The sequence below is a fragment of the Ursus americanus genome, chromosome 18, assembly GCF_024610735.1.
Source record: "Ursus americanus isolate L20-20 chromosome 18, mUrsAme1.1.p, whole genome shotgun sequence".
Classification (NCBI taxonomy): Eukaryota; Metazoa; Chordata; class Mammalia; order Carnivora; family Ursidae; genus Ursus; species Ursus americanus.
In genome coordinates, this window is record NC_142144.1 from 50,080,364 (window position 1) to 50,104,039 (window position 23,676).

General features: G+C 36.7%; 1 protein-coding gene across 8 annotated transcripts in view; it reads left to right on the forward strand.

The window, feature by feature from the left end:
- Nucleotides 1–23,676, forward strand: part of BNC2 (basonuclin zinc finger protein 2) — a 349,620-nt gene that overhangs the window by 172,950 nt on the left and 152,994 nt on the right. For 7 of the 8 annotated variants that reach the window (XM_087869622.1, XM_045780617.2, XM_045780618.2 and 4 more), the window contains one exon: nt 19,843–19,945. In XM_087869622.1, the coding sequence (XP_087725748.1) occupies nt 19,843–19,945 (103 nt within the window). Of the gene's footprint in view, nt 1–14,779; nt 16,523–19,842; nt 19,946–23,676 lie in introns of those variants that run through there. The other variant, XM_087869624.1, reaches the window with a different exon arrangement.

A 23,676-nucleotide genomic window follows, 5' to 3' on the forward strand; every position in this document is an offset into this window, starting at 1 on the left:
AATTTTCAAGAAAAAATTTACATCCCTCATGCTTTGTATTAATAGGGGCAGCAACAATAAGGTGATATTTGAGGTATTGGCTTCTGTGAAGCCCACTTAAAATAAAACGTCACTGAAAAACCTCCTGTTACTGCCGGATGTACTTCCATCCTCTTGGTTCTATCTGCACTGGATTATCTTGAACAAAAAAGGGTGTTCTGATTATTGGATACCTACCTCTATTACAAAAATGTTTGAGGTCTGCTTATTGCTAAAATGTTTATGTATGCTATGGATACTTAATGTTTCAAAATGATATTCAATGAAGCAATTTTGCACATGGACAAAGAGTATGATTTTTATGGTGGATTAGTTAGGACAAACCTGATTATTAAATGTTTAGCAAGTATTTGTTTACATGGGTAGTATTTAATAAATGTGTGTTTTTGAATTCACATTGTAAAGAACATGAAATTAAAAATTCTAACAGATTGTAAGTATTCTTGTGTAGTGTTAGTATTCTATCTGATGCTATGAGTGGGAGTAAATGTTACTTTTAGCCCTGTCACAACCCTTGCACCTGGATATAATGCTGGATTAGAGCCCCAGCCTTGACTTTGCAACAGAAGTGTGAACATTCCTGTTTGCAGTGCCTGACTTCATCCTTTCCTGGACTAAGGAGGTGGATTGCTTTTGCATCTTAATAGATTTAATCAAATCTAATACTAGTTTGACAACTGGAGGTATAAAGGATAATCATCAACAGCTTTTCAAAACAAAAAAGGCTGTTCCAGAACAATATTCCAGTAATGAATATCTTGTTATTAGTGCTTCCCAAAAGTTTTCGTGGATGACCCATAGAATGTTCTTAATACATGCAGAGAGACAGCTCCCTCTATTTCTAAAGTTCATCATTTTATTAGGTAATATTGTATATCGATATTATAGGGAATGAAGGAATAACGTAGAGGAGAGAAGGGGATGAAATGAGAATTGGGAAGCATTAAATGATAAAAATCTACCTTCCTGGATGCAGTTAATACAGAAATGTAAAAATGTTCCCATCTGTCTAAGCCATCATTTTCTGATGTAGTCCCTGGAGGAAGTGGCTGAAAAGTCATTTCCACCTAATGGGTTGTTAGGTTGCCTCTGTACAGTAAGTTGGTGGTTGCAGCCCACTTCCTCTAAGACAAAGGGCTGTGTCTCTAAAACCCCATCACAACTGACACTAATTGGCATTGCTGTCGGCCCCGAGCTGTGCAAGCAGGCCTGCGTGGGCATACAGTGGGGCGCGCTGATGGTGTGTGTGGCACCAAGGGGAGGACTTTTTCTCATATTTTGCTAGTGGGTACATATATTTTGCTTTTTACTTTTCTGACCCTTGTTCCTGCAGTTTATATCCTCTTCAGCATTGTTATTTGACTTGGGGAAAAATTCGTTGAAAGCCCCTTTGCTGAGCGCGGTGTCATTGGAAGGTATCCTCACCTTTTATACTGTTGGGGATTCCAAATATTATCACTTACCTGTGAAAATCTCTACTAAGTAATTAAAATTATCAGTAGTAAATATAGTAAATCAACAGACAACCTTTCATCTCACATTTTTTATGCACCTAACAAACTGACATTTTTGTTTTATTTTTTTCTTAAATAAGAAGCCAGAAGAGGGCATATCAGTCTTTCAAAAATCAGTTTGGGAGCCATTTGGCCCAATTCACTTACAATTACTGTAAATTAGGAGATGAATCTGCTTTGTATTCATAAGGGTCTGGAGCAAAGGATTTAGTTGCTGCAAGCAGTTTGGAATGACAAAAAAAATATGAAAGCAGATTAGCACCCTGTCCTTAGAAATTTTTAAGTATGTCAAAACTTGATTGCTGTATATGACTCCAGACTTTGATGATTATGTACAAGGGAGGGGACTGGGAAGAAGAGAAGCATTGCTGAGCAGATATGTTGGAGGGGCACTTTCCTATACATTACTTTTCAAAATGTGCAGATATTACCTGACTTCCATTTATAGGGAAAGGAACTGCAGTCATTGCCAGTTGTAGGCAAACTCTCTACTTTCTTAAATGCATATTGAAAAATTGGTGAGTGGTGGCAGAAGGGAGGAAGGGAATTACTAAGGGAATTGATTAGTCATATGAATCATTCATGTCTCTTGCCTTCATCCATTTAAAATGCAAACAGATAGCCATTTAGGCACCCAGACCCTGGCCCTTTCTAGCTTCCTCTTCCCCCCTCCATCAGTTTCAGGCTCAGGGGTATGTAGTGGGATCTTGCTTCAACAGTTGGCTGGGACCACTGCTCCCGTGAGAGGCTCTGCTTTCTAACATTGGAAAAGCTCCTGAGGCCTTTCTCAGGAAACTGCTTACTTCCTTCACAGTATCCGGAGGGATATGAAACAAGTTTGGGGTTTCCCTTTGCCCCTGAAGTCCTTCAAGCAGAGCATCTTCTTGCATTTATGTCTTTTATCTAGTTCTCAGAGGGGACCATTCCCTTGCATCTTTGGGGCACCACACTAATATAAACTGTTCCAGGGCTGAGACTAGGGTGAGGCCACTGAGGAGCCCAGGGTGTGAAATTCTAGGAGGTGCTCCCTTTGGGGATCATGCATGGTGTTTGAGATGCTAATTTATTAATTCTGAAGTGTGGTCCTGGCAACCCGTACTTCTGCAGGGTGCCATGGCTGATTCTTACATATATCTGTTCTCTTTTCTATTTAATAGATATGAGTTGTTTTGCTTTGTTTTTTTAAAGAAGTGGAAGCATTTGGGCAATAGCAAAAGAGGATGAGATAGTGCTAAGAAACTTTGTTTTCTCAGCACATTGATAAACCTCACCTTCATTGTAAACTCCCCTTGCTTTGTCTACAGTGTTGAAATAATAAAAGAAAAGATGCACCAACCCATTTTCTGTGATTTCCAATGAAAGCAAGAAGTAGTTTCATATTGGAAGCACTATTTGTACACGTTTTACATTCCTCACCCCGTTCTCTTTATATGTTTTGTGTTCTCAGGCATAAAGGTAACATATCTGACAGCCATGTGCAGTCTTAAGTTATTAACTCAGGTGTAACAGAGTAGCCTCACACACAAACAAGCTTTCGTAGTTGATACTACACTACCACTTTATACTACTTTTGGCACCAGAGGATTTTTTCTCCTCATCATTAACTTTTTAAAATTAAGCAGATTAATTTGGGGGGAAAAAAATCTCTATTTCAATGAACTGACACACAGAATCAAAAATATTTTGCATGGAAGTAAATACCAAAAATGATGTTTTGGCAATTAGAGTGTGGCTAAATAAGCATTAAATAGTCTAACTCTAAAATCTGTTAGTATCTGATGAAGAGGCAAAAAGCTTAATGTACCTGGGCACCTGGGTGGCTCAGTTGGTTAAGCGTCTGCCTTTGGCTTGGGTCATGATCCCAGGGTCCTGGGATCGAGTCCCGCATGGGGCTCCCTGCTCAGCAGGGGAGTCTGCTTCAATTAAAAAAAAAAAAAAAGCTGAATGTACCTGTAGACTAGTCGTCTAAAGGAAAATAAGACTGCAAGTATATGCCCACTTAAAATTCTGTCACTCCTACTTTTATATCCAAGGCATACCATCTGGCAGCTATGCTTTGGTGTTAACTTGAACGCAGGTAATATATTTTACAATTAAAATAATAGCTCCACATTTACTGGAGATGATCAAACATAAAATATTAAAACGTGTTCACTGCCAGCTCTATAGGTATTCAGATACTGTTTCCGTTAAATCATATTGAATTGTGCTTTCCTGATCTATTTATGGGTTCACCCAAGTGGAACATACTAATTGTCCAAATAGTCTAAGAAATAGTGATCTTACAACACTGCGAGGTACTTTGCAGAAATATGGCGTGTACTCTGTTTTCTTGTGTTTTTTGTTTCTGTTTGCCACGGATGTCCAGTTTCATGAAGAGCAGTGCCTGTGGTCTGTGGTCATCTACTTAAGGTCCCTCTGGAATTATTCAAAATACATAGCATAGACCAGGCATAGGCTTCTGATACATCAGGGTTCTGAATGTGGGTGAGTGATAAATGCAGTAAAACTTTATTGGTTGCTGCTGTCTTCCTTTATCATTCTTTGTAGACCAACAGAACGAGTTTGTGTGTATTTGATCATCCAGTCCTCTGATAATGTATATTGACTTGTCTGATGGTGATCGTGCTGAAGAGGTGGGGACACCACAACATATAGCAGTACCTTCTGAATCATTTCATTAAAGAAAAGTTGGAATGTATGAAAGTGTTAAACATCTTAATATATTGCCTCTTTTTCATGTATTACTTTACCTACTAACCAGGATTCTATAATAGTCTGACCATTTCATTCCTTTCCAGAGCAAGAAAGCAGATTGAGAAGATTTCATCAGTCTGTACAGGGAATTCAAATTGACTCCCTCAACCAACTTTTCACCTTTACTGAAAGACAAATTGAGGGAGCTGTTCATTTGGAGAAGATGTTAGAAGGATGTGCGTGTTTGGTATTGAAGGCTATTGTATGGTAGGCTTTGGTTCTTAGCTATCAGGGTGTCTTGCAGCAAGGGAATCAGAATTTTGAATTTGTTCCTCTTACTTTTGACCCTGAGAAAGTTGTAAATGACTGTAGCACAAGTTAGGATTTAACCCTTCAAATCCTTTATCATGTGGTTGACGTTAAACTCCTATCCCTGATCACTTTGCATTCAAAATTTAGTTAGGAGGGAGCAGATGGCATATTTGTGTTTTACAAGTTCTAGCCTTGTCTTTGGGGTAATAGATTTAGCAGAATGAAAGCACTATGACAGACCACATATATTTTAAAAGTGTTACTCTTTAATGTTTAGTTGTGTTTATATAGTGTGAATGGATTCTTGAGGCTGCAGTTTTACATGTAGTCATCCTTGAGGTGTACTCCTGTTCATTTCTTCATATTAAAGCCACAACTTGATGTTTTTGGTCACACTTGGATCAGAGAAGAACAGGGGTAGCAGCAAAATACTGACTTTAAAGAAAGAATATAGAAGAAAATATATTTTGGTGCTTGGCTTTTTAAAGAATGGGGAGTGTGGCATTTCATTGCTAGATAGAAGCAGTAAGTATTGCCCAAGGATATTATACATTGATTGTGACAGGGCTAGGGCCTGGCTCATGAACTGTGATGAGTCTGGTTTTCCTTTTTTTGGTTTCAGGTACACCGTGTGTGTGTGTGTGTGTGTGTGTGTGTGTGTGTGTGTGTGTGTGTGTGTGTGTGCGTGTGTGTGTCTGTGTGTGTCTGTGTGTGTAAGTTGATTTTGGGAGCAGAAAAATGGTAATGGTAGAGAAGAAAGTATTCTTTTCTATACTGAGAGAGAGACCTAAAGTTAGAATGTTACTAATATTGCCTAGAAGATGAGCTAGGTATGCAACCTCAAAATAAGAATGAGCTAGGTATGCAACCTCAAAATAAGATACTTTTTTTATATGTATCTTACAATGGTTACTGGAGTCTTTCACAGCCAAACTGACTGAGACTGTTTACCTCTTGTCACTCTTATCTGAATTCAGATGACCAGGAAATGATTTCTGCACAGCAACTTGCATATTTTGGTAATGCATTCTATATATTTTATGGATTATGTGAATTTTATAGTGTCTGTTTTCTTTTTTTTTTATATATAGTGTCTATTTTCAGATAGATATCCCTGGAATTTGTAGGTGTTATTCACTCACATACATTTTAGCCACTTAATTAATTAATTAATTAATTTTTTATTAATTAATTTACTATTTTGAGATTCCCAAAATATTCCACGTTATGTCTACTCAAAAGATTTCTCTGCCTTTGTTTTTCCCCAGTATGCCAATACTTAGCAACATGATTTTAATGTAAATTATATATTGATAGCCTCTTAGCATTCTATCAGATTTCAATTTCTTTAAGAAAGTTATTGTGCAACCAAAATTTGACAGATAAATGTAAAGTGTCTAGCAAGTGATGTGAATAGTAACAGAGATTTTGCTTCATTTCTGTCAGCTTTCTGCACTACTAGTATTAATATTAGAGTATATGGTTCTTGTTCTGTGCAGGTATGTACAAGGGTCTTTTTTGTCAAGGGGTTATGTCTGCCTGTACTGAGAGACAAATTATTGGTTTGGAATCCTTAATTATTTAATAAAGAGATTCTCTGAGAACTCAAAATATAGATTTAAATCCCTGAAACTAGAGGGGACAAACTAGGAAAACCAGACAGATGAAAGAATATCATCTTTATGTGAGAGATGAATTATGATATTCAAAATCACATCCAGCTTTGTAAAAAAAATAAAAAGAGTGGATTTATTCTATACACTAAGATTACGGGGAAAATGACATGAAAGCACATGCTGATAAAGCTTGTGCCTTCTGGTGTATAAAGCAAATATCTAAATATATGTCTATTTGTGTCCATATACAGAGTTAAAGGACAGTTTTCCATGAAATAATGCATTCCTTTAGAATTGCTGTAGATTTTCGTAATTTTTAAAACATTCCTATTGTAACCTACATCAAAAGGGCAGCCAGGGTTTTTGTGTCTGACTATACATATGCATTATAAAAAAGTGAGTCTACTGTAATTACCAGTTTGCAGAGCGAATTCCTGCAGGGTTTGTACTCTCCCCATTAGTAAAAGAGATAAGTTGAAATGTATTAAAATTTCACTGTACAACTGGGAGTTTTTGTTCACAGTAAATGTGTTAATGTTTCTTCATTGCTTGACTGTTTGTGTTTAAATTTAGGCAGCGTGCCCAACAGGGACAAAATTATAGGATAAAGCTATGTATAAAAGAAAATCCTTCTGAGAGCACCAATAAGGCTCTTTTTAAAAATAAGCGGTTACATATAATAGTACATGGCCGTAGCCACAGAGAAAAGTTTTATCTGTCTATTTCAGAATTATTGGAATTTTTCTTTCTCTTGTGTAAAAGTTAAGAGGACTGAGTTTATGTCAATAGCTAATACACTTTGATGTAAAAACATTTATTATTTTATTCAGTGTTACTCCTGTAAAAGAAAAGAGAAAAGATTCCTTCTTGTTGTTCTTATGTTGAAGAGAGGCTAATAGCATTTTGAGAGAGAAGTGATAGATCACATTTTCTTCCCTAGGAAAGAAATTCTTTCTTATTAAGAATTCTAATTACAGCCTGTTATATTTTTGGAGCATTTTTCTCTGCTTTTCTTCTTTGCCACAAACTTAGTAAATACATTTATTCACATAGATGGCTTACATTTAAAAAAATTAATCTGCAACCACTATCACCTAGTGTGAATACATAATGAAATTCACAAATACAGGATAAAGCTGGTATTTCTCTGTAGTGTAGAGTGGGCGGAAGTTGAAGTTATCTGTAAACACCAGCTATATATGCTTCAGCCAGCCCCCTCCTCTCTCTCTTAAATGTGGAAAACATATTGTAGTTCCTACTGTTTGCCTTTCGTAGGGTTGTTGTTGTTTTTTTTTGCCTACTCTTCCACATGTGAAGATGAAAACATTTGCCAGTATCCATATGCCATCTCAAATGTCTCCACATGCCTCACACTACAGACTCTCACAACCTATGCAAAGAAGCAAAAATAAAATATAAATCTTCATCTTTAAATGCTGCTATCCTACAAATAGTGTTTTGTAATTAGTGATAATGTATGCAGGTAAGTGGAGATATATCCGGGGGGTGGGTGGGGTGGAGGATACATGTGTATGTTTATGCTTTCATTTGTTTGGGTCCATACATTCAAGGACCCATAGGAAAATGTGAAAAGCCCATGAATATTTCCTGTTGTACATGAGCTTTCCACCATAAAATGTATTTTTCCCCTTAAAATAGGTTGGTTCACCAGAGAGAAAGAGAGATGCATTTAATCCTTCCTCCTCTACACTGTTCTTTAAAAAGTAAATTTTTAACTGATAGACCTTGAAGTCCTTTAGAGCTATTACTTTCTTTTGGCTAATTCGTAAAAGGCACCATATGAAAATTGGATTTTTGATCTGATGGAGTGATTTTTGAGTTCTTATGAACCATTTATAGTCTATCAAGTAAATCCTTCTTAGTTCACGGATTATTGACCCAATGGACCATATTAGCTGCTTCGAAGCTGTTATAGGCCATTATGTTGATTCAGCTGACACACATGTGAACCCAGTCCACATGCCCAAGATGACATTAACATTGTTCTGGAAGACTCCTTTTTTTTTTTTTTCCTACAAGGCTTTCTATTTATTTCTTAATCTTCACGAGTTAGCTCAGAGTTCCTGACAACCATTGCATAGTTTCTCTGTTTGCTCAGTGAAGTTGAAGCATTTGTTAGCAGCTGGATAGTCTGTTTTTTGCCATCTTTCTCTATATGTCTCTCTTTGTCTTTTAACCAACTAATACTTACAAGAAAAAAGAGAATAATGTTTTCTCAGTACTCTGGGGCACATTTTACCCTCAGATACTTATAGATTCCATAGAAATTTGTGAGATTTCTCTGAGCATCTGAATGTAGCCCTTTGAATTTTAGAAAACCACCTTTTAGAAGAAATGATAATATTGTATTTGTGTTTTTAAAAAATGTATTACCTGAGAGGTTTCACTTGAAAAATTCTGGCGACTCTAGCCAGTGGTAAAATCAAGATGTGCCTTTAGTGATTTATGTGAGGCTCTAATGAAGCCAGTTCAGGTCTCAGCACGGACCCCTGGGGAATCAGTGACCTAACATAAATAACGTATAAGAGGGCATGTAGACTGTTCATCATATCATTATTATTATTTGTAATAGGTATGATTCCTGAGGTGATATCTGCTCTCGGGCAAAGAAACATAGTCTTTCATAATCAGACATAATTATGATGTACAGTTATATATGCACAATGGAAAGCATTAAAATGTTTGTTGAGATACACTACTTACTAATGGGCAGTCCCAAGACAGGTAGAAATAAGGTGATATAAAATGAACCAAGTGTTCATAGGAATACCTTGTGTCACTTTTTTCAGATTTTGGCCTTTCTTAATATAACCATTTAAAGACTCCATAGAAAGCTGTTCAGAGTTGCTTTCTCTGTCTAAAATGTACTATTTTATGGAAAATCCTAATATAAATTAACTGCTTACTTTGCACCTTTTCAAGTTGCTTAAACCTTTACCCACACCTCTCCCTTTGAGTGTAGTTTAGTCCACATCTCTTATTCGGTTTTAAACTCCTGTTGGAACTAAAAAAAAAAAAGTATCTGAGGAAATCTCACTGCGGAGGGAGGGTAGCAAGGGGAATTATTTAGCTTCTCGCCTTTCATACACAGGCAGAGTGGAAGGAGCCCTGGATTACTATCTGTGGCCATTTAAGGACATCTCAGAGCCTCATTTTCTGCTGTTTGAAAAATCTCTAATTTGGGGGATTTTGATGATTAAATACGAGAATGTATTTGAAGTATTATGCAAGCTTCATAGCACTGAACAAACGTGGATATTATTAGTCTCACAAAGGCTGCCTCAATTGGCCTGGGTAATCAGATTTGTCATCTGAAACGATACATTCTAAAATGCAACAACTTGTCTCCCTTGTTGCTTCACTGGGATAAATTCTTTTCATAGGCCTAGAGGAGTAAATTTAGTTAAAAGGTCACCCACCTTATGCTTTTGATTGGTAAATGGATTGATTACTGTTCTCTGGCATTTGAAATAATGTGGCTAGCTCCTTTGGAAGCGGATCAAGATTTAGAGGTACTCCTTCCTTAAAGGGGTCCTTCTCATGCTGTCTGGGAAGGAGAGGCATCATCGAGTTAGGAAAATGTCTTACATTTGGGCACAACTTGGGACAAGTCTTAGGTTATTCCTGCACCTCTCCGCTTGGTCACCAAAATATGAGATCATCATGCAAATCATTCTTCCCAGGATTGTAGCTGCGTCCTGAAATACTGGAACTTAAGGCTTTATCTTGTCTTCTTGCCTAAGGAGGAGTATTTCTTTGTAAAGTGCTTAAAGGTTTATAAATCTTCTTGCATCTCATTATAAATCCCTTCCTTATTAATGTCTTCTCTATCATATTATATTAGTAATTGTTTTCATGAATGCCACAGAGAAATGTAATCACATTACCGCCTTTCAAATTGCATTAGTGAAAATGAATAAAATGTATATCAATGGAATACAAAATTGCTGATTCAACATTAAGGTGAAATGAGATGAGTATTACTTAGCATTCATATGATATCAGAGGTGCTTTGGCTCCTCATATAAAGTTATGTATTCTGGATGAGCTAACTCCTTATTTTCAATTAGATGATAGGTATGTTCACTGAAAGAGTATTTCCTTTCTAATTATCACAGCTGCCTGTGTGAGTAGTCTGTAAAATTTGTAAGCATACAGGCAATAAATGGAATATCTTAATTGTTAACTGTTAGGTAAGAAAATAAAATGTTTCTGCCCAAATTGAAATGCCTTTTCATTTCCTGTTTCTCTAATATTACTAATTGCCTAACAAAATAGCTTGTATTACCATAGGCCTAATTTAATTGGGGGAAAAAAAACATAACACATGCACTCCAAAGCCTGCATATGCTTTGATGGCATAGAAGCATGGGTATTTTCCTTATATAATTGGCTATATCCCGCTGTTGATTTTTGCTCTGAACTCCTAAATTATTTAAATGGGGTCTTCCTCATGTCGATTGATTGTAGGTTGTGGTCGTAAGGTAATGACTACAGATGCTCGTTGGACCCATGTCTGTGAAAATTTATGCGCCTGTGTATATGTCTCTTTCTCCCTGTTTGTGTTTATGTATTCACATATAGTCATAGAAACATTCACACTCATGTATAAACATTTACTCAGAAGCTTATGGTTTTCCTTCTTTGCTTCCTCCCCCTAAACCAAAACCTGACTTTTTCAGAAGTAACTTTTTCATTGCAGTAAATTGAGGAATGTTTTTGCTAGTATACATGACAATTCATCATTGTCAGGTTTTTTTTAAAGATTTTATTTATTTGAGAGACAGAGAACGAGGGAGCATGAGCAGGAAGAGAGACAGAGGGACAGGCAGACTCCCCACTGAGTGTGGAGCTCTACACAGGGCTTGATCCCAGGGCCCTGAGATCATGACCTCAGATGAAGTCAGATGCTTAACTGAGCCACCCAGGCACCCCCATCACTGTCAATTTTTAACAAATTCTCTTATTTGTTTTAGTATCTTGATATTAGTATGCTGAGGATAACTGACAGCTACCCTCCCCCCAATTTGTTTAAGAATGTCTTAGATTTTCCTGAAGGAAAAATGACAATGGACTTAGAAAATAATTGCCGATTTTTAGATGGATATATTAGGCTTTAATATTTTCAGAGTAGAAGGGATTTTTAAATTTAGGTAGCAGGGAAATTTTTTTTTGTTTGCCTTCTGTTTATTCACTCATTTAGCATTTGCATATTGAAGACCTACTAGGTTAAAGAAGGATATTATGCTACATTATGTATCCCGGGGGAATGCTATCTTATGAGTTAGGCAATTTAATGCCACCAGTGGAAACCAGGTGATGCAGTGAGTTTTGTCTTTCGCCCCTTTTAAAACAGCTTTATTGAGATAGAGTTCATACACCATATATTCTATCATTATAGTGTACAATTCAATAGATTTAATATATTCACAGTTGCATGCAACCATCATCATAGTCATTTTTGGAACATTTCCATCACCCCAAAAAGAAATCCTTTAGCTATCCCTGCAAGCCTTAAGTAACCACTAACTACTTTCTGTCTTTATGGATTTTTATGTTCTGAACATTTCATAATGAATGGAATCCTGTATATGTGGTCTTTTGTGACTGGTTTTTATTTTTTATTTTTTTTTACTTCACATAATGTTTTCAGGGTTCACCCATGTTGTACTATATATCAGTAGTTCATTCCTTTTTATGGCCAAATAATATTCCATCATATGGAATATGCCATATTTTTAATCCATTCACCAGTTAATAGAGGGATCGTAGCTTTTAAGAGAAACTCAAGGTTTAAACTCTGGATTTTAACAGTAAATGGTTTTGAAAGGCCACTTCTCCCCAGTGAATCTCTTTCAATTATGTTGGAAATGTTTATTATGAGGATGATGTATTTCCTTGATCAATAATTTTATTCTCATGGTGATTTGTTGAAGTTTGACCATCTTTGAATTGTCCAGCTTTTCATCTTGACCATGTTTATGTCAATAGCATCTGGCCCTTGCAGTGAGTCTGGCCTTACCATGTATCTTCAAATCCTCTGATTCAGCCACAAAATCTAATTGTTGAAGACACCAAGAAATTTTAGAACACCTATGTACAACAAAATGATCATTTTCATCAAGTTGTTATTTCTTCATATGACATTAAAAACATTTAGACAAATTTGAAGGAAGTTGTTATTGAAGGGTTAATTAATTTTTCAATCTCAAATTTGTCTTACCCCAAGTAAGATACATACTTTTGCTGTAATTTCACATTGTGAAATTTTGAGTGGATTTTGTTAAGCAGACAGAACAACTTTATTGCTTCTCATTTGCTCTTACTACTGTTATGAGTAGTGGCATTTACATGCAGTTTAACACTCTGTGAACTCTTAACTTTTATAGTATACTTTATAATCACTGATAATTAATTTTTGTGAACTCCGTGAACATTGCCCATTGAAACTTAGATTTGTAATTTTTTTTGTATAAATACTGAAAACATACCCACCTTATTACAACTATAGATTTATATTAATAGTTTCATAGTTGGGACTCCTGGCTGGCTCCTGGTTGGTTAAGCGTCTGCCTTCAGCTTAGATCATGATCCCAGGGTCCTGGGATCGAGTCCCTCTCCTTCTGTTCTCTCTCTTGTGCTCTCTCTCTCAAATAATAAAATCTTTTTAAAAATATTCTCATAGTTAGAGTTAGATAAGACTTTTAGATTGTTATAAAACTTCTTCGTAGGATATTTAAAACTATGGATCTTTTGGTCAATGTTCTTTGTCCAACTCACGCCATCTTGTCTTAGTTCGATATTCTGGTTGCAAAAACCCTGTAGCACAACAGGGAGACATACCTTTGTTTTAATCATGTCTGAGTTTTGTAATCAAGTAAATGTAAGTTTCTTGTGCTTTTGTCTAGTTCATGATGACTCAGAAACTGACCACCATTCAAAAAAACTGAAGTTTTGTTTGCTCAGGCTGCATTGTGTGTTAGCCAAATTCACGATATTGAGGAGTTCTACAAAGGCAATGTCATAGTGATTTTCCAAGTCTTAGTTAACACTCAAAGTACTTCTTTTGGAAGTTGTTTCTTTCCCATTAGCTTTATGTATCAGCCATGTGAAAATGGGAAGGAAAAAACTGACCTGATAATTACATGGGGAGCTATTTCCTGACTTAATCACATTACTATCATTTGAATTCTTTAGAATATTCATGACAGTGTTTTTGAAGTACTGTCCTAGGTTTTTGTATACAAGATACAATGTGTAGAAGTCCCATTAATCTCTGGGTCTCTTTGGCCATTCTCTTCATCCATAATGCTTGGTAACTGTTACTTTGTAATTACTACAGTGTAATCTGTGACAGTACTGGAATATTTATCTTCCAGATTCGTTAGCAGATAATTTTCTATTTCAGGTTTTTATTTTTTATTTTTTGAAGAGCGAAGTACTTCAAAGATGATTTCCTACCCAATAAAATGGTTCATTTGATCTCTGACACCCTGTATATCTTTTCTCTTTGGACTTGTGTCTGTGTTTGGAGACGAGTAACATATGTAGTGATGACTTAATAAGAGTTCATTATAACATAGACTATTTTGTATCCTTGTGGAGGGTTGGCCAATTTTACATATTTATGATATCTACATGTGACTTCCAAAGTAGAGAATTCAATTTATTAAGAAATATTTTCATGCTAAAAATAAAAAAGGTGAGCCTTGTCACTTATGACCATCATAGCCAATTCATTTATACACCTAGAATCTACCACCTAAGTTTACAGAAGAAACTGATGGGACAGAAAGGATGCTATGTTAATGATCAGCTTTTTCTATAATTCTGTTTTAATGTAGGTCAGGTACTTATATATTAAACATTTAAAAATGATTCAAGTACAATTTCATAGTCTAAGTTATAAATCTTGATGTCCTCCCCAAAAATGAACAAGGGGAAAACAATTTAATAATTTTTTAGTTTTATATGGGAGAGTTAGCCAGGGTTAATAAACACCTTGAAGGGATCTCCTGGCAAATAGTTTTTCTTAGGGAAAAGCAAAACCTAGAATTTAAATTTTTCATTTTTTTGTTTCCTTCCTATGATTGCTGCTTCAGAATATATGTTTTATGTTTCTAATTGCCCTGTGGCCTTATTTTGCCTTTTTGTTATTTTGTATTAATATGTAACTTATATAAGTCTTCCCAGATAAGAAACAGCTAATAGATTTATTAATGAGATTTATTTATAGTTCTTTTGTGAGGTACACTAAATATTAGCTGAAGCAACAATCGTGTTTTCCTGGGAAATGTCACTTAGTGAGAAGGTTATGTGCAGTTCACATATACTTGCAGAGTACAAGCCAGCTATGACTATAATAAAGCTAAAGAGACTTCAATTTTAGTGATAACAGAATCTTATTTGAATAGGGCTTTGGAACTCATCCAGAATACCTTCAAATGCACTCCTATTTAATATTCAGATATAAAAGTTTTACTGACCAAACCTTGATTAAATATTTTTATTCTTAATTGACCTATTTTATTTTAGATATGCTTTTGAATGTCAGTATTTATAATTTACTGGTTTAATTGTATGTTTTCTTCCTTTCTGTATAGAGAATGGAAATAAACTGATTAATAATTGGGAAATCCACCCTATCATTTAAGAGCCATGTAATATCCATATAAACATTTCCAAACTCTAATATTAAAAATAAATACTAATCCCTGTCATACCTACCTTGGAGGATTATAGTATGAATAATATGGCATCACGTATGTCAAAGTGTTCATTTATTCATTAAGACTAAATATGTATTAAACATTTTATGAAGTGTTAGGAAAATAGCACATTGGGAAGACTCATAAGGGGAAAAAATTCAAATATAATATGTGGAAAGTTTCTTGGGTTATAAATGGTTTCCATTTATTGAGCTTTTCCCATTACTAGGCCCAGTGCTGTGTGCTTTATAGTCATTATTTCATTTAAGTCTTTTGACTTTCCTGTGATATTATTGCTACCGTTAGAGATGAGGAGAGGCTCAGAGGATCATGTATTTCTTCAAGTGCCTTTTGAGTACCTGTTGTTTTCCAGGATTCATTGTAAGCTGAACAAATGTATTGCCCTGCCCTCGTGGAGCTTAAATTCTAGAGGGGAAGACAGACATTAACCAAATAATCACACAGATGTATAAATACATTTGTATGTAATAGATTATAGATAAATAAAGATAAGTTCTACAGATAAATATTCACAACCATGATACGTGCTAGGACAGAAAGACCCCTTGTGAAACTGGAAACTAATGGGGAACTGGACCAGAAGATGAAGGCAGCTGCCCTGGGGCATGGAGGTAATATTGGAGTTGAAATCTGCAAGAGGAGCATGAGTTAACAGTGTACAGTGGGGGCTGAATGGTGGGCAAGTTGAGAGGCTCTACCCCACAACTGCCTGACTATAAATGGGATTACAACTAAAATTCTCAGTCAGTCAGGTGGAGAGTGTACACAGACTTGGTTTCGATTCCTATGACTTTATTAATTCAGTGTCTTTAGGCAGGGTACCGAATTATCTCCACCTCATTTTCCTCATTTGTGCAATAAAGGTAATAATAGTACTAACCTCATGGTATTTTCTGACGATTGAGAGATCTAATGTTTATAAAATATTTAACATAGTGAGTGGAGAATGGCAAATATCCAGTAAATCTAGCTATTATTAATGATAATGGGTAATAGGTTACTGTTATAAATTTTAAAATCATACCTTTGGAAGAAGAAAAGACAGGAATAAAAAGGGAGAGATGGTGCTTCTCCAGCCCGTTTGAGGGCTTCCTTCTGTTCTTTTAGGGTCGTTTCTCTACACCCACTGCCCACAAACTCTGTTGGGTCCCTGAGCACAGGGGCTCTGCCATCCATTTCCTGCCACTTAACACAGTACTTGGCTCCAAAATGATGGTTTTTGCATAGTGATAATATTGGAAGCTGTAGGAGGGGATAAAATTGCCAAATTAAAAAATGAGAGCCTGGCGTGGGAAACACCTGTATTTATTTACAGTGGAGAGAGAGTGAGACGTTGTTGCCAGAAAAGCTAGGGTAGTTGGTCTCTACAGCCCAGGAATGAAGAAGAGAGTGCTGTAAGCTGCATCGAGGTCTGGGAAGACCAGGAGACTAGAAAAAGGGACTGAAATTAATGAGAACATTCCTTTTGGAGAAAGTTTCAGAACCTTGTGGGGCAGAATCCAGATTGCAAAATTAAAATGTAGGTGGCGGTGCAGAAGTGAAAGCAGTGGGTGCTGGGTGCATGGATTTTTCTTTCAAGATATCCATGATAAAGGTAAGCAGAAGGAATAGTTACTTTTAATAAGTTGCAGATTTAAAAAAAATCATTATTGTTATTGTTCTGGGGGATTTGGCAATGCTGATCATGTCAGAATTGAGCACTCTTGATGAGGCACGGAGGGGCTGATAATATGAGACAGCTAGACCTGCATGAGAATCCCTGCAAATATAGGGGGGAACAGTCTGACTAAACTGTCTGCTCTTTTCCTGGTGTCCCCTTCCTGCCACTTCCTCCTCATCTCTGGATTCTCTGTAGTTGAGAATGCCCAGCAGTGAGTGGGAGGAACTTCTATGTTAGCTGAATGAAAGAAGTCAATGTGCTTACAAAAAATGAAAGCTTATCATTTCTACTCTTCCCAGCTGTCTCCTTGTAAAGCATGTACATTTTTGAGGCTTAACTGCCTTTGATAATTTTATGATAATTTATTTTCTTTAAGTGTGGGTGAGTTGGCAAGTGATCACATTGGTTCTGTTTTGTTGTGAATAAATAGTATGTCAGAGTTTTATGCTGTTTCAAAAATGTTATTTAGAATAAAACTTCCTTTGAAGCCACAATAGTCTCTTACTCAAAATATTTATTTAGACCATATTGTTTAAATATATATAATTCCCTTAAGGAACAATCGTAGTCTATAAAAATCTGAATTTAAAACAAATAGACCTTCTGGAATTCATAGAAATACAAAATGGATATTCCAGTGTTTAAGTGTTTATATACAAAAGGAGTTGAGGTGTTCCAATGTTTGTGTGTTTAGGTACAAAAAGAGTAGAATTCATAAAAAAGGATGATGATCTGAAAAGTTTAATTCCCAAATGTGCCAGATGTATAAAGTTATTTAGGTAGAGAAAATATTTAAATCATAGAGTAGTTCAGAGTAAATGAATGAATGAGTCAACCAGTGAATAAATAAATATACATAAAAATAAAGCAAATCTACAGTCTCTTAATTTGTTCTGTCCTGAATATAGCTATAATTAAAATTGAGAAAAGTATGCTTTAAACACAATGTAAAATCTGGCTATTTTTGTAAAATAACTAAATGTCATCAGATTAACTACTGAAAGTTTGTATGTCTTTTGTGCTGGAGTTAACACATAGTCCTTGAGAAATCATCTCTTTTTATTGGGAATTTTTAAATTTTGGTAAAGCAAAGGTGATTTTTTTTTTTTTTGGCGTTATGAAAGCTTGTATTTTTGCAGTTCAGATTACATGAATATTTTAATGTCAATGTGGTTGCCGTATCCGAATTTATAATTAGATAGTTTGTAAAGTACCTTGTTTTTAGTAGAAATGCTGCCCCCTAAACTGTTTTGTTTGGGTTTGGGTTTTTTGACCGTATTACAATCAAGTTGTGAGTTAATTAACTAATGAACGTGATATTTAAATAAGCTCTTTCTAACCTGTTATGTTCTGATATATTGCTCAGTCGGTAAGCTATTGAAGTGGAAATGAGAAATTTCAGGAGACGTATTTCCCCCTATAACCTACAAATGCATATATTATTCTTGCTTAGTCAGCATTTATTTCCTTTGGTATCCCTATTCTTATTACTAATTCTTCCAATCACCAATGCGTACATTAAAGTTTTACAATCTAGCTAATACGTAATTGGACTGTTGACATTGGAAGACAGACCCTGCAATATCAGGCAGATTATACAATTGCGTGTTTCCCTAGTGGTAATGGAGCAGCAAATTAGAGGTGGAGGTGAACTAAGAAAGGAGTCTATAGTGAGGACTCTCATTGCAAACCGAACTGGGACCTATAGGTTTAATGTTCATTAGTGAAAAGAGAAATACTTCAAAGTTGCCTGATCTAAAGCATAGTGAACAGTAAAACCCCGTCCAGTCTTATTCTGTGTAAATGGAATTTGGCCCGTGTTAACAATATCTAAAATACTGTCTGTTACAAGTGAGACAGTTTATATAAAAGTCCAAATAGTTCCAGGAATATGAGCATCTGGAAGCTGTGTAAGTGAGCATAGCTTTCAGTTATAGAACTGCAATTTCAGGTAGTTCCATGCCTCTCCTTCAGCACTCCCCCCGCCCCCCACCGCCCCAAACCAGTAAGCATTGATTGCATCTGAAACTGTAGAGAGATCTTTTTCTGGCAGTTCAGGTAGTTACAGTAGATTGTTAATCTGTGAATGATCAGACTAAATCCCTTCTGTCTTCAGAATTTCCATGCAAATTAGAACTAAATGTATGAGATAAATTTATTAACGGTAGTCTAGGAGCATAGGTCAGCTTTAGCAAGTTTTAAGCATAGGTTTTTATCCATAAGAAGTTACACTTCATTTATGCTAATTTTCTATGGATTCACTTTATAATATAAACTGGTGAGATGATATTTCAAAGTACTTGTAAAGAAATGAAAGATTTTTGAGTGTGTTTTCTAGTTTTCTAAGATATAGTTGGATTGTTACAGATATAAGATGTTTACATAAATGGCTTTTCCTATTCTAATCAAAAAACAAATTTATTTTCTTACATCACCATTAAAGTAAAAGAAAAGGGGGTGCCTGGGTGGCTCAGTTGCTTATGCCTCTGATTCTTGATCTCAGTTCAGGTCTTGATGTCTCAGGGTTGTGAGTTCAAGTTCCACTTTGGGCTCCACGGTGGGCATGGAGCCTACTTAAAAAAAAAAATAAAGTAAAAGGAAGGTTGTTTGTATTTTTCAAAATAAGAATGAAAATGAAATTAATAAATCAAAAGGGAAAAAACAAGGAATTGGGAAGTAGATAAATAACACCAGAACTATGCTAGATTTTATTGGACCAACAGGAGTGTCTTTCAAAGTGTTTCTGAAAGATTAACAAAGCATTGAAGTGAAACTCAGCAGAAGAAAAGTAATATTCTAATAATAATATTTGTATGTCATGCTTTATTTTCACCAACATTTCACCTGAGCATTATTGTATTAGAATGTATTTTTCTGCATTATTGCCAGGTGGATAAACTTAAATGGGAATATATAGTAGCAGCAATATTTTTCCTGTTTGGGATCCCTAGCGTTACAAATCAAGCATCTTGTAGAATATGTCGTCCTTTATTCTTATTCTGCTTGGTCTGCGTTTCTAATTTAAAGGTTAAATATGAACAACACAAAACATCCTGTTAGTGTGAATGAGCTTTGTTTTCTTACATTTTTTTGTAAGAGATTTTGATGGCATCCAAATTTATTTTTACAACTCTCCAGGCCCCTACCAACATACAGCCTTTAAAAATGGAAGTGGATGTTATTTATTAAAATGGTGAAGAAACACAGTACCTTTGAACAGATGCTGATCCATTGTTTCCTCCTCTATTTTTCAGGCCATCCGTTGCACACTGGTAAACTGCACGTGTGAGTGTTTTCAGCCGGGGAAGATTAACCTGAGGACTTGCGATCAATGTAAACATGGCTGGGTGGCACATGGTGAGGAAAATCTGGACTTTTCTTCCTGTTCTTGTTAGGTTCATGTGAGTGTGCGTGTTTTTTCAGAACAGTCGCTGCCCTGGAGAAGAGAGGGGTCAGCGGTGCTTCAAGTGTTAGTTAACATTCAGGCTGCAGCTCTCCCAACAGCATATTCTCGGCTCCAAGGAGCAAGGCGAGGCGAGCGGAGCAGCTCTTAGCAGAAGGGTGCAATGTTTATAGGACATTTGGGCCGTGGGGTTCTGACTGGACATCGCAGTAGCCAGCAAGCACCAGGCCTGATGGAAACTCAAACATACCACAGTTGGCCTTTCAGGGCTCGGACCTCAGAGGGAAGCTGGCACGCCCTCTTTGCTTGAGGAGAATTCGTCGATGACTGCTCACCCTTGTCATATGTGCTTGAGGCTGCATTTATCCTCCCAGATGTTAAATTTTGTATGGTCCAAGGTGGGTGAGAGAGTGAACGGGAGCATTATTTGGCTGGTATCTGAAAAAATAATCTGTAAATACCCCCTTTCAGTGTGCATCAGGATTGGAGGTGGCCAGTGTTAGAGTGGGAGCACTGCGTGGGTGTGTGTTGGGGGCGAGGGTGACCCAGGGCCATGGCTGGAAGTGTTGCGGCTTTTTGCCAGACGCACAGAGCTGTTCCATCAGTGTGCCTTGACTAAGCAGTTAATATCTTCTTATGTATGGCTTATGTTTTTTACATTTAGGCAAAAAGAGACTTAGAAAATAAGCAGACATTTTCTTTACTTCCTAGAATGTAGAATTTTAAAAGATAGGTAATGTTTATAAAAGAAATCTTGGCTTGAGATTTTTTTGACAGCCTGGGGTATTGGCTCTTCAGTGGACATATTCTTCATTCCCAAGGTGTGCCAAATATCCAGTGGGTTGTATTTTTATAAATGTCATGTTATTCTAGCAAGATCTGAGGTAAAAACACTGGGCCATGCCTTGAAATGCTTTTAATTTATCATGTACCTTGCTTGTTAGGGTGTGTGTGTTGGCATTGCGGGGACATTTCAGCCATGTTTCTGTGTGTGAGAGACGGGCTAGATAGGGCGGTAGGAGGGGAATGCCCTGGAAGGGGTGTGCCTGGCAGGCAGGGCCACGATCCTTCGGTGCCTGCAGGGATGGAACTCTTTCCTGTTTCGTTAACAGGGCCAAAATCTGCAACAGCTCAGTCCGGTTTTGAACAACATTTGAGCTGCCGTTCCTTTTGCAGTCTGTGTGTGTTACCGCATTTGGTGATTTCTTCTCTCTTCCTATGTTCATTTCCTAGGGCTGCCATAACAAAATACCATGACTGGGTGGCTTAAATCAGAAATTTATTTTCCCACAGTTCCAGAGGCTAGAAGTCCAAAATCAGGGTGGTTTCATTCCGAGGACTTTTCATGGCTTGCAGATGGCTGCCCTCTTGCTATGTCCTCAAATGGTCTTTCCTCTGTGGGCACATACCCCCGGCGTCTCTGTGCATTCAGATTTCTTTTTGTTCTAAGGACACCAAACAGATTGGATTAGGGGCCACTCTCGTGGTCTCATTTTAACTCAATCAGCCACTTTAAAGGCTCCATCTCCAAATACACAGTCACATTCTGAAGTACCAGGGGTTAAGGCTTCAAAGTATGCATTTGTGGGGGTGGGAGGGGGACACAATTCAGCCCATAACACTTCCTAAATATCCTTGTTTCCCTGAATAAGTGTTGGCTTTACTAGGTCATAGGTACCAGAGCTTATGTCCCAAGCCCATCAGGAGTCACAGAGGCAGTAATGGGTCACATCCCGGCTCTGCAAGTTGGTGGCACAGGGTTCGGCGTCTCTGCAGCCTGGGGTTCTTATCTGTGATCTAGGATGAGCAACACCTACTTTTCAGGATTATTGTGAGAATTAAAGATAAAGACTATGAAGCCTTTCAAATAAATAATAGTATGCTAAAAGTAAGAAACTGAACAATGGACAAGCCATAAAAGTGGGTCAATCAATTAAACAAAGGACTTTTCTTTCATTCACTCTCATGAGTCTCCAAAGCCATCTGGGTTACCATCGTCTATCTACTGTGGTAGCCTTGTGAGTATAAAAGTTTACTGTGTCACCAGTTTGTTTTACCTATCCAGCTTCCACATGCATATTACATTAGTAGTGTAACGGGAGGAAAAAGAAATATTTCTTCTTTCTCGAACAAAATAAATTATTCCTAGCCAATGGTTGTTTCTAAGACTTTCTGAAGGATGTGATTTTTCACCAAACTTGAATAAGGTATTTCTGTTACATCAGCCTGTGCTTTTCCTACCGTGTCATTAGAAGTCCTGTGTTTCTGGGATATTAATGGTGGACTTTCACAAATAACACTTTCTCTCACTGTTGTTATTTCCTTGACTTCTCTTCTCCCCCTCAACCGTATATCAGTCTTCAACTCCAAATATGTACACACAGATGCACAAACCCCATTCTTCCCCATTCATTAGGAAAAATATGTCAAGATTGGCTTCCAGCTTTTGAGTTGGCAGTGGGATGAGAGCACCCACTTTTTTTGCCCTTGGCATTTCAACTAGTTGCTTCATTCTCTCCTCCTGCACAGAAAACCCTGAAATCACATCTCCAGTTATTTCTTCTCAGAGGTGAAATACAGCAGTCTTCCTGGCTGCCTTACCCAATACGGTGTCTTATGTGTGGGACGAGGAAGTGACTTGGTTTTTTTAGTGTGTCTCTGAATGTGGATGGAACAGCAGTAAGACTACTGAGAACACATCTCATAGAATTATTTCATTGTATCACTAAACATACTCCACCTGTTACTATAATTTTAAAAAAATGATAGTTGTGAAGCACCTGGGTGGCTCAGTCGGTTAAGCATCCAACTCTTGATTTTGGCTCAGGTCATGATCTCAGGGTTGTGAGATTGAGCCCTGCACCGGGCTCTGCACTGGGTGTGGCGCCTGCTTAGGAATCTCTCTCTCTCCCTCTCTTTTTTCCCCTCCCCACTCCCGTATGTACTCACAAACTCTTTATCTATAATAATAATAATAATAATAATAATGATAATAATAATAATAAAATAAAAATAAAATTTGCTGCTAAAAAATAACCAAATGTCAAAATCAGGTGTTCTCTATAAAAAGAAAAGTGTTCAGAAACTTGGTTGCCTCTTTTGAATAAATATGTTCCTATATCTCTTTTGATAGCAGCATCTTTAGTTTCTTTGTAAAATGTTGGATTTCACGGTCATTCTCTCTCTCTCTCTCTCTCTCTCTCTCACACACACACACACACACACACTTCCATAACCTTACAGATTGCTTCTCCAGCCTGCTTGAATTGTTGACATTAGCTGCTTTACAACAATCTTGAAAAAGATGTTTTAAAAAATTAAAGAGAGTGAGTAATTAATTCATCATACTATAACACCTAGGTTTTGAAATTACACACTGGGCCATGTGCTTTTCACAGATTACTTCCTTGAAATCTTTAGCACCACTGAGTCAGGAGGGGGAGAAAGCCCAAAACAGTTCCTTGACTATCAATGGTTATTTCCCACTGAATTAATAAAGGATTTCCTGTTCTTTTTCCCCATTAATGAATTTTAGCTCTTTCACTTTGATTAATAGAAAGCAGGGCTTTATTGAATTTAACTCAAAACAAGCTTTTTTTTTTTTTTTTTTTGGTATAGGATTTCCATAACTACAGTGTGTAATAACCCAGACTTTCTAATTTTGTAAATTTCTATTCAGAGTTCT